Source organism: Epinephelus fuscoguttatus, linkage group LG4, assembly GCF_011397635.1.
Source record: "Epinephelus fuscoguttatus linkage group LG4, E.fuscoguttatus.final_Chr_v1".
In the NCBI taxonomy this organism is placed as follows: Eukaryota; Metazoa; Chordata; class Actinopteri; order Perciformes; family Serranidae; genus Epinephelus; species Epinephelus fuscoguttatus.
In genome coordinates this window covers 15696496-15708920 of record NC_064755.1, presented here as the reverse complement: position 1 = coordinate 15708920, position 12425 = coordinate 15696496, and the positions used below count along the sequence as shown (strand labels likewise).

Here is a 12425-nt window from a genome sequence, read left to right as displayed (position 1 = left end):
AACGTTTCGCCATCTTGAGAACACATCTGCCAGCAAGGGACATACAGCCCCGCCTTCGGCGTTTTCGCTGAGAGCCAGGTCTGTGTCTGTGTAGGAGCCTGAATGAATACTCCATGAAGTATCGGATGACATGGTTTCATCAATGTTATCATAGCTTTTTGGTACACAGCGGCTACCGTTGCTGCAATACATGTTTGAAACAGTGAGGCGCTAGAGTGCACCATCTGTTTGAATACAATATATGATTTCAACGTTAGATGGGAGAAATTCCTACACACTGTGGCTTTAACGAATAAATCATGGAGTATGTGAAGCATGACACTTAAGCGTTACTCAAGCAGACGAAAACATCGGATATGTATGGACTACTGAGACTGTAACTTTCCTTAAATTAATGTTAAACAACCATATTACCTCGTTTCCGTCAAGCTTTCTGCATTGTTTTTGTTTAAGGTCTGAACATATCTCGTGCCCTCTTTAACTGCAACGGTTTAATGGGCCTTGACTAAAGAATTAGCGCCACCAGCTGTTTATCTGGGAATGACCAACTTCTTATATTTTCTGAAAGTTCTCAATTTTCTACATTTGGATGGAAAGTTGACTATTGAGAAATGAATGAATGACATATTCTGATTTATAAAGTTGCAAGGCCAGCAGGGGAACGTTAAACTGATAATGAACTGTCTCTTAATTTGTATGTGCGAGAGTAGGAGCTCAATGAGTAAAATATAAGAATTGCAAGGCTAAATGTAGCCAGGACTATTCGGTCGGTGCAAGAAAAGATAACATGAACCTGAGAAATACATGCAGCACAGATAGGTTTTGTGTCTGAAAGGTCAGAGCATAACTCTTAAGATGTGTTTAGACTGACTGCAAAGTGAGTTTTAGACAGAATGTGACTGCATACAAAGGCAACTAGGTGTGAAAAGATGTGCTCAAGGCAGTGCAGCAATAGCAAAGGAACCCATTGACTGAAAACCATAAGCCTCTGAGGGCAACAGCCAATGTTTCGAGGGCTCCACTGTAGCCAGCAGATATCTGAGGCAAGACTTCTTCCTTGCGTCAACATTTTGGCTAATCTCTATGAACAGATATCTGCATATGACTGCAGCTAAATAAGGAAAAACGTAAATCATTGTCAGACGATAGTGGATAGGTTCTGAGACTGCATTTTGGCCTATGCATTCAGACTGTTCAACTGCATGCAACCAAAGCTTGCTCACATGTGACTGATCAATACAACTTGGACCAAAAAAAGGGACCAGCATGCTTTTGATACCAAAATATTGTCCCGTTGCCTACAGATTCTGCATACATACGCAGATATCTGTTCATAGAGGTTTGTGCAGCAATGACCTGTCCATGCATCCATCTCTTGGGGGGCAGGACATCACTCAGTTTACATTACCCTGAACATTTTGCCAGTCTGTTACTGGGGTGACAAAAACTGTCAGCCCCCAAGACCTAAAAATGTTTGAGTGAAAACTTCACGCTTATCGCAGGGCTTTATGACTCCATTTTATAGACATACAGAGACTAAAGGAAGAAGGAGTGAGACTGGTTGAAGATGCAGGAAGTACTAGGGTTTCTGATGAGTTCTGAAATCAGTCTGAGTCTGAGCTGTCCCACAAACACAGCACAAACTCTCTCTGCACACATGCAGTTGGTGCATTGCTAGCTAGCTACAGCTAACATCAATAAAGTTGGTACTTTGGCTGTCTAGAGCGAATAAGCACAAACTGCAAAACACAGCAGTCAAATTTGTGCAAGCGCTAGGGAAAAGTACACTTTGCTTTGTTCAGTCTGCAGACACTTTTAGGACGCACCCTTCACGAAAGCAGAAAATGTACTGCAAAATGCAGCAAGACTCTCACTCTACAAAGAGGGATAAATGTAAAGCTGATTTTAGGACAAAAAGAAAAACGGTGTCTTAGGAGGAAAATCTATCACACTTCCCAACTGTGCCTTTAATCTGCGACTCTATACCTGCTCCTCCATATTCAGTATCTCTGCTGCCCTATCTTCTGATGGCTTTGTATACATGACTACAGCCTGCTTGGCACAAATCCAGGTGGCTTTGATTCTCCCAGACAAGATCAGGGTGCAGAATACAGTGACTTCAATATTTCAATGTGCGTGGGTGCCCAGAACGCCCACTGAGCACAAGCCTACAAACTGTCTCAGTAGAAGATGGTGGCGCAGAGGCCACTGGATGCAGATGTTTTTTTTTTTTCCCCCTTTTCAAAACATGTTGCCAGACACAAACAAATGCACCCAGACACAAAACAAGAAGAAAAATCGGGAGAAAATAAATGGGGGAGAAGCAAAAAACCAAAAACAAATGGAGAAGGAAAGAACAATTTATCACTAAGCCTCGTACCTGCACTACCAAGATGACCATGCCTATGGTTCCCAGCAGGTGTTTGTTGTCATCCAGCCATTCCTCCACTTTCTCGAAGCAACCCTGAAATGGAACAAAAGCTTGTAAAGAAACCACTAAAGAAATGTGCATTTTCACTGTGGCAGAGGAGTCTTGTCACATCAGTCGCAGTCTGTTTGGTCACCTAGAAAATCCATCCAGTTCATGCTTTTCAACAAAGAATGCATCTCTTACATATGAGATATATCCTCGGATGAATGAACCACCAGGTAAGGTGTTACAACAAGTGAATTACCCATGAGTGATTCCTTTTATGTGCAGACTTAGAGGCCATATGGACAGATGTGCATACTACCTCTTAAATGTATTCCCACCTGGGTTCATTCATAGGTCACTCACTGGTGAAGGACTTAATGGTGGTTTCAGCTGCAGAGTGGTGCCCATTCTTGAGCGCGGGTGCTGAGGCAGCATGTAAGACTTAACTATACAGTGTGTGGCCGTCTCCTCTGGGCAGGATTACACACAAGCTTTTAGTGCTGCGGTTTCCCAATGGGCCGGCTCAATGTCTGCCTATTCTCATTTTGGCAATTATATTACAGCTTTTAATCCCCTACTTTGGACCTGCTAACAAACCACATGCCAGACCAATAGCAGATTAGACTTGTAATGGGGGGAGATTGGTGAACATTGTGCTGTGAGCTCTCTGAGAAAAAAAAGAGCTGTTGTCTCATGCATAATGGAAACAAATTCAGCGTGATCAGAATTCAGCAATAAGACAAAAACTTTATGGCTACTTTAAATACACAAAGAGGGTGAAGAAAAAAACTACTGAACAGATGGACTGAAGATTAAAAATGTATAAGTTCTATGATTTTTAGGTCCCCTGTGATTCTGGTACTTATGAGTCTGTGTCCTAGATCAACATTATTATTATTTAAAACCGTGTGATAAGATAATGTTGTCAGTCTGCTCATCTCACTCGAATAATTTTTATTGCAGCAAAACGTATCCATGTGTCTGCATTATTTATGAATTCTAGTAGGCTACCAAAAATTGAGCATAGCGTTAGTTCAGGCAGGATATGATGCCAAGCTCAGCTCACATCCCAGCTACATCAGCTGATCTCAAACAGCCCAGTCAACTGATGGAGCAGCTGATTGATAGATCACATGTTTCCTTTCTATGCAACCAATTGGCGAATCTCATTCAGGACGCCCTGTTTAAACTGCTCTGGCTGCCTACTGTTGCTGCTTCCTCTGCAAGCCTCCGAGGCAACCTCCCTCTGCCCCAGCTCCTCTTTTTTTTTTTTGGTGTGTATGATTTATCAATGTCATTTCTGTTTGTCATTGATGCTGCTCTGTTCTGTTCCCAGGGGGTCTTTGCTGCTACTCTCCCTGCTTTAGGCTATCCATGTAGGCACACAGAAGGGCAGGGAGGTGTGCTCTTTGCCTTATGGCTTTCCATGTAGGCACGCAGAAGGGCAGAGAGGCCTTAAGGCTTTCCACGTAGGCGCGTGGAAAAGGCTTTTTGCATGGGCCCGAGGAAAGGCAGCGAGGCCCCAGAACGGAGCCATACCGCCAAATATAATACTGCAAATGGAAAGTTTATTTGACTTAAGTGTTCCTGAATTAAGTGTAATTTATAGTTGCAATATCATTACTGCCACACAAAATAATGCAATACTATGCTGTAGTGATTTTACCCCACCCTTAATATACTTTATATGAGTTCATTTTAGGTTCTTGATACATGACAACATAAAATTTCTTTCACAGTTTACAGCCATGTCTGTGAAAACATGGATTCTTCACACACACCTTCCCCCCGGCAACACAAAAGATCTATACAATCAGCACAATCTCAAGATGGACACCCAAGATTAGTGTCAGCAGTCCAGTACAGGCCAGATGCCTCTCCTTCTGTTCCTGAGATATGATGCTGAGTAATGGCCAGATAAGTGTTTTATGCAAAACATTACGATGTAAAGTTGACCTCACTCTGACCCTGACCTTTGACCTTCCACCACCAAATTCTAATGAGTTTATTGTTTAGTCCAAGTTGACATTTGTGTCAAGAAATTCCCTCGAGGTCTTCTATTGTGTTCACAAGAATGAGATGGACGAAGTCATAGTGATTTGATCTTTGACCACTGATAACCAAAATCTGATCAGTTCAGCGTTGAGTCCAAGTGGACGTTTGAGCCCAATTTGAAGAATTTTCTTCAAGGTGTTCTTGAGATATCGCATTCACGAGAATGAGATTGATGCAAGGTCACGCTGATCTTGACCTTTGACAACCAAAATCTGATCAGTTGAGTCCAAGTCGATGTTTGAGCCAAATTTGAAGGCACTGAAGGTTTTCTTAAATTATCGTCTTCACGAGAATGGGATGTACGTGCAGACGAGCAGACGGACAACCTGAAAGCATAATTCTTTATAAAAATTAAAACTACGGTAATTTTAGCTTAAATTTTTACTTTACTGCCACGATAATACTTTGCCTTGCAGTAACCCGTGTGCTTACAGCTGGCTACCTGAGGCTGGTGCCACGTGCACATTGATATCATGATGGAAACAAGACATTTCCACAGTGAAAAACCTAGTTTTCTTGAAGCTTAAAGCTCCTAGTGATGAAGACAGAAAACAAATGTGCAGCGGGAAAGCATTGTGTTGACGCTGCCCTCATTAAGTGGATTGATAATGTCCGGTCATGTAATGCCCCCTTGAGCTGGGCCTTGGTGACAGAAAAGGCAGAGGGATGGGCAGCGAGCCTGGAGGACAACAATATCAATGTTTCCATGGGCTGGTTCGAGCGATTTAGAAGGAGAGAGAATATTGTGTTTAAGAATCTGCACAGGGAGACTGCTGCTACTCTAGCAGGTAATAAACAGTAGAGCTGTTTATTTCATTACTTTAATTTCATGTAATATATATACATATGTTGATTAGATTGTTATCTGCATGAGAAATAAAGAAAAAGAAAATCTGTAGAATAATTATTCGCTTATATGAGGCATTTGCAAAAGGCTCCCCACACCTAGAACAAAAGACACCAAACACCAATTCTTTGTAGTAATTTTGTGCATATTTAAGGTTCTTTCAAGTCTCTTTGTAGTTAAAATGTGTCTCTTTGTGGTCATTTTGCATCTCTTTGTAGCCGTTTTTAGCTTCTTTATAGTCAGTTTGAGTAAACAGAGTAAATAGAGTAATCCTTCCATAGTTAAATAACATAGTGTGTGTATAACAAAATACATTTACATTACAGCCAATGTATACTCACCCTGTTCCAGAACATGTTTGTGGAATTTCGCCCACAGTTCTGGTAATGCTCCTGGCAGCAGCGGTCAGGAACTACCTTCTCCTTGAGGGCATCATGCCAGTCGGTGTATGCTATCACACCACAGCACTTCCACTGTGAATACCACAGACACACACACACACACGTTGGACACAAGATTAGTTAACGCTTCCTGTCAGTCCAGGGAGACCTCAAACTAACTTTAATGTAACATGTATTGTAATTAGTCCCTTTGCTTTGGAGGAGTGCAATAATGGAATGAAGCGTACTTCACTGGCTAGCTTTGACTTTTAATGTTGCATTAAAGCCACAGCCGAGCCTGGAAACGCATTAGCTGGAATATTTCAGTCAAACTTTGCATTTATGTATCACGTCTAGCGTTGTGAATGAACATTTATGCTAATGTGTCTAATACTGGATGTAATGCACGGTGTGAGGTCTGCCTACCTCTGCCTGGATGATGTTCCAGGCATTTCGCAGGCCTATGTTGTTTTCTGAGTTGTAGAGAGCCAGCCCATCCTTCAGATCCCGCTTGGCGTTCTCGCTCACCTGGAGACAAAAAAACAGCAGCCTTGGTTAGAGACCTTGTTTTGAAAGACTTGGTTGAAAGACTGTTCAGTGAGTTATTTATTAATTATAGCCTTTGTATTTGAGTAGGCAGTTGTAGCTTGAGTGTTTTTAAGGGTGCATTCACTGATGATGTCTTTTTCGCACAGACGTATACGATAGTGGTGTCTGTGGCATGCAGTAAAGTGCTTTTAGTGTTTTTCTGGGATTGTGTATGATTGATCAAGTTTTTTACTCTTTGTGATGATGAAAAGGAGACACAGAAAGCTGAGTACCAACATATGAGTGCAAAGTGACAGCAGCTTAGTTACAGGTAACCCTTTTTTCTTGTCGTCTAAAAATAACCATACTACGGTGACTTGGACTTTTGCATGACGACTGCAGTTCTGACACGTGTCATGTGGCGCTTCGCTCCATACACACACAGCTTCAACATGCCCTTCAGCAGCGCTAGCAAATCATTTTCCTCTTGACTGAACCCCAACAATATGCTCAGGGTTGTGCCATGTCTGATGGAGATTAATATCTCATTCGATGTGTTAATGAGATACAAAATCAGAGCTTTAGTTCTCCTGCAGTTCGCTTTGCCCGTGGGGATTTGCTAACTGCCACGACAGATTGAGAGGCGCTTCAGATATGGGGTAATTATTACTGGAAAAATGACATGCACTGCCAGAACCACGCTGTACATCTTCACAGACACTACAAGTTATATCGCAACAGAAAGAACGCTTTTGCTTTAATACTTGAAGCTTAAGGCCTCAGACTGTGCCCAGGAAAAAAAAAAAATCTGCACACAAGAAGAGAAGCGGCATCATGGCTGTCACCGCCTGACACAACAAGGTGCTTTCAGCTATTCTTCAGTTTCTTCGCTCAGAGAGGGAGGACTGGTGTTCAGCTAGACACTGTTTGGAGGCTGCTCAGTAAATCCCTCCGTTTAAAAAGTAATAGAAGCAGGAAAATTGAAACAGCTGGGTAGATAATGTCAGCGTGCTTTTATTAGAGAAATATAATTTTAATGTCACTTGACTAATTAGCAGTGTAGCTCAGCAAAGACTTGTATTAGGTATGCTGCACTGTATGTGAGAGACAGACAAAACCTTCCTTTGATTCTACACAAAACTAGATTAAGCTTTAAATTAAGTGGTTCAGCAATTTATTGGCAGGAAAAAAAACCCCTTGTTTTCTGAGCTGAATGGCTTAAGAAATGTATTTGCTGAATTAAACATAAAAGTCACATTTTTCTTTACAGAGTAATTAAAGTTTCCCTGGCAATAAAATGCTTTAGTAATCATTAATCATGCAAAACCCATTTAAAAAAAAGCCTCTAAAACCTTTGAAATAAGATTAGTATCATTTCAAATCACATTTTTCTTCCTCGCTCAGTAACTTTGCTGATGCAGAGGAGCGTATCTGTGTATTGCACCTCGGGCTGCAGGCCCTACCATATCTGTCCTTGTGCAGGAAAATGAGATGAAGAGCAGCATCATCAATCTCTGTCTCGTACTTTGTTTCTTTCCTCTATCTTCTCCTCTCCATCTAGGCTATATGTGATGCTGCTCGCTCATTACTGACTCCTCGCACTAACACAGTCACTAGAGAGCAGGGGGTGCCCCCACCCCTCCCCACTACAATAAAAATCATCTTCTGAGTCGCCAATAAGTCTTTGCATATCTTCTATTTCATGTGTGGAAGTCTTTGGTACAGCCTGAAATGAAACTTAATGATCCAGATTTACCGCTAACAAGAGGCAGACAAATGACTGCAGAACAAACAGGGATTTGATCATGCAACACTCTGACCCATTTTCTCCTTGCAAAAGAAGCAGATACAAACACACTCTTTGTTGTATTAGCCTATTTTTTTTCTGATGAGGAAAACTAACTTCTTGACTGAGGCTCATGTTGCTGCTGCTGGAAATTTTTCACAAATAACACCATACTTTGGCAACACCTCGTATCCTGCTAACTTTTCTCTTCAAGTTGCCATGGGGCGTCGGTGCAATCCCTCAGACATGGCATATTGACAAAGCCCTCAGACACAGCTCATACCTCTCATTACACAGATAAGCTTGTGGTTTCCTCTGGGCTGACCAAGTCCTGCTCAGCAATACAGGAGAGCACTTTCATCACAGAAATGTAGCTGGTTCACCTCGTCCAGCCGGCCAGGCGAACACACAGGAGTCACAGAGAGGGGGAAAACAGAGGGAGACGTGCAGATACACAAGTTGACAGGGCGGAGGAAGGAATAGGCTTGCTATCCAAATTGCCGTGTGTTTTCTGTCACTGTGCACAAAAGCGGAGAACAGAGAGTGGGTGGTGGATTGTCTGATAAACACCTGTCGGCCTGTCACTTGAGACGCTGTAATAATACAATAAAGCCAGCCAGTACTGAAATTACCAAACAGTAAGGTATTAAAGCTATTCTTTATTTAATTTACTCTTTCTTTTATGCTTTAAACAATACTATTCTTCAATTTTACCAAAATCTCAAAAGCATATTTTTTTGGTTTTATCCCGCAGGCACAGAGACATTAATAATCCCAGCGCAAAGACTCCCAACTGTCAGATTCGGGCCCCAGATCTGGTGACATGTAAACACCTGGGGACCAGGTACACTGGGACTTGTCACAGTGCAGACATGGAGCCACACTGCTTATTCATTACTAGAATGCATTGCCATGACTGAGCTGACTGCTTCCATTTTCAAAAAGACCTGATTTTCTCGTCGGTGTTTCGATGTTGAATATGCACCTCCAATCCAATTTTCCCGTTCAGACAGCAAGGTCACATCTGTGCGATGCAGGTGACAAATTCTGCCATGGAGGAGCACACTTTAAGATATGTTATTGTACTCCAGTGTTGATTCCCTTGTATTTCTTTCTCATTAGTTTGGCCTCTGAGGATGACTAGTGTCTCGGAGGGCGGTTCAAGTTCCTCTCAGAACACCAGAAAGTACTGCTTGTTTACAGTAGGTGGTGTAATGGCTGTATAGAAGAGCAATTAGTGTATTGTGTGAGTTTTATTCACTTTTACCCAACTGCTATTTATCACTTTGAGCGATTGCAATCTTCAAACGATGTTACAGCGTTTAATTCCAAACGAATCACAGTCTCTGCAGTACAATTTCACCAAAGAAAAAGAATATCAACAGACTATGCGGGAGGTTCAGTAAACATATTACCACTCTGAGAAGGAAGCCAACTAAATGAAAACACAACCCATCTGTGAAATGAAACAAATGGTACATTCAGTATGTAGAAATATAGCCAGATTAAATTTTAGTAGTCTGCCACCTTCTGTGCGTGCTGACAGGAGAACAGAGCTCGGAGCTACACAGGAGCCTGACATACATAATTGAGGGAGAGCCAAGGCATAAGTAAAAGAAAAAAAGTCCAGAACACTACTTTCTCACTGAAAAATCTCTAAACCTAACCTGTAATATCTCATTTTTTTTGGGTCAAACTGGGGCAGCAGACACAAGCTGAGAACATGTTATCAATATTGTGAGCAAAATCACCTATTTAAACATGCAGCAGATACAAAGCAACATTATCTTTCAATTAGGGATGTGTTTCTGGCCACAAAGCGATGTAATACCAATATTCACTCTCCTTTGAGCTCTTGTTTGGTCTCCACCAACTCCCACAGGAATTAACTGGCTCTTAATGGGGAACACCACCTAAATTAAGATTTCCAATAAATTATTTCCATGGCCTGGAAAAGGTCAATCAATATTTGTGAACATAAGCTACTGTCTGTCAAAGCCAGAAACAAGAGAGGTAAGTCTCATACTTGTGATGTCATAGGCTATAACGTCTGGAGCTGCTCTATAGCAAATGAACGGGTGCCTGATTTTGTGGTTTATATTTGATTAGCTTTTAGTTTTAGCATTCTAGTTTCTGGATTTGGGAGAGTTGTTCATGTTTACTTCTATTTTTTTTTTATCTTAGATCATAGGGATAACATGTATGAACTTTCAAAATGAGTGTTGTTCCCCTTTAAGTTGCTAAATGTCCCATTGTGCTCCACAGCTGGTTGGTTACTTTATCTGTGTGCCTGTTCGGTGCTGGAAGGTAGCATAAAATGGGTGTTTAGAGCTTTTTGCTAAAAACCAGCTGCTTGCTGTGGCTGGAAACGATGTGAGAGTGGACCAAGACATTAAAAAAGTAAGCTGGGGAACTGCAGAATTGGGTGTTGTTTCTCTGTGTGTTTATCACTGTGGCTAACTCTCTCGTCACGTCACTTTATACATTATTAATATAAAAATATTGATTTTAGCCACTTTTTACTATACTTAAACATTCACCCTGCAGCAATACCAGGGCAAATTCATGACACATACACATTGTAACACAACATACTGACTATTATCACTCTGGAAAACCAATGATGGATCATGGATTGCCATGATGGTTTGTGTAAAATCACACAGAAAGCACATTTGGTATGAAAAACGTTGGCTCATTTGAACAATAACATTTAGGACAAGTTATTCTGGTTATGGTCGAGATAAGTTTGAGGATGATAAATGGGGGGAAAAAAGGTGGAAACTATAACTTGAAATTTTCTGTTAAAGTAGGCCTCAGAATCATGCTGAGAGCAGAAGCGGAAATGGACACCAATCCTGCGGGACTTTACTGTAAAAGAGAGGACACTTGACACAGCAAATTTCCACTTTGCAGGACTATTCTTCAAATTTTTACTCCCTGTTCTTCTCACCTCACTTCCCCCCTCTCATCTCGTCTTCAGTCTTTAAACATGATTCATTCTGTGAAGTCTTAAGCAGCTACACATTTCAGAATAAATTGTCACTTATTTCACTGTTTCTTCAAGTGAAAGAAAGCAGGTCTTTTTCTGTGTTGTCAGATCACAGAGACTCCGCTGGCTTATCTCCAGTCAGCTGTACAACAGTATTGAAAGAGTGTTACCTCATAACCAAACACTAAAGTGACAGCCACACACCCCATCTTCCATCGTTAGCTTTTGAAGGATAAACTCATGCGAACCCACAACATCTTCCTTTTTCACATCTAATTTGCTACATTCACACTAAGGCACCTCTTTCCAAAGAGTTCAGTTCTCTTACACTCTGTTCCACAGACATTCTTGGGTCACATATACATCGTCAGGGCACAATGGCTCCAATCGTCACATCCTTTGACTCCTAAGAGGACCCTAAGAACCGAAGTTAACAATATTTTACTGTTCCTCTCATTTCTCAGCTCTGGACAAGTGCGTTAGCTAACTGCCCGGAAAACGTAATAAATGATGTGGAGGGAAACAGCATCACAGCCAGAGGTCCCCAACAGCACATCATTAAAAAGGATACTTAATTCCCTCAGTTGCTTTGCAAGCCTGTGCCGAGTAGCCTGTAGCTGGGGCACTCAACAGAGCGAGGGTAAGACCCCCACTACTTCTCTGTAATTGGTCTGGAAAAAAATAAAGCATGGCCAAGGATTGAGCATAATTCTGCCTGCAACAAATGCAACTCATGACTAGACATGTGTGATGGTTTGTTTGATTGTTAGTAAGACAAATCATGGATTTGGCATAGCCTTCCAAGCCTGGTCGCATTTCCAGGGCGTCAAAACATGTTACATGGGCAGTGGCCCTCGGCATCAGCTGTGGATACACAATGCATCCATCTGAAACCTGCCAGGCATGCAAACAACTTCAGTGTAACCCCATCTGCATCATTATTCGATGTTCAGCGCAACAGATGTAGTATAAAGAGTGACATAGTCCACTCAGGTTAGGTGGGAAGGAAGGTGAATGGGTCCAACAAGCATAGGACTTTAACCCAAGACATGAGTGTTTGTGTCCCTTGTGAAACTCAAAAAAACGTTATTTTGTCACAAGTGGTTAATCGCATCAGTCAATTCATGTGACTAATGGCAGCCATGATCTTTTCCTAACCCTAACCGAGTACCTATGCCGCCTAGACCTAACCTCCGACCAGGGCTGGGTACCATTTAAAAAATGAGCAATACTAGTAAAAATACCAGTACCCTTAAAGTGATACCAATACCGATAGAGAACTTCATTTGATACCCATTATGTGAATGCAGTGATGTGTAGTAAAGTCATTTGAACATTTTAGGGGTATCTTGGAATGCTGAACTGCCAGATCTGTCAAATATACCATGTTTGACTTCACCATAGATAATAAGGGTTGGAGC

The 12425-nt window shown here is 41.6% G+C and overlaps 1 protein-coding gene across 3 annotated transcripts in view; it reads right to left on the bottom strand.

Moving 5' to 3' along the window:
- Positions 1-12425, bottom strand: part of tspan9a (tetraspanin 9a) — a 215128-nt gene that overhangs the window by 9191 nt on the left and 193512 nt on the right. For all 3 annotated transcript variants that reach the window (XM_049574030.1, XM_049574031.1, XM_049574029.1), the window contains 3 exons: positions 6125-6226; positions 5660-5791; positions 2381-2464 (listed from right to left, as the gene is read on the bottom strand). In XM_049574030.1, coding sequence (XP_049429987.1) covers positions 2381-2464; positions 5660-5791; positions 6125-6226 — 318 coding nt within the window. The remainder of the gene's footprint in view (positions 1-2380; positions 2465-5659; positions 5792-6124; positions 6227-12425) is intronic.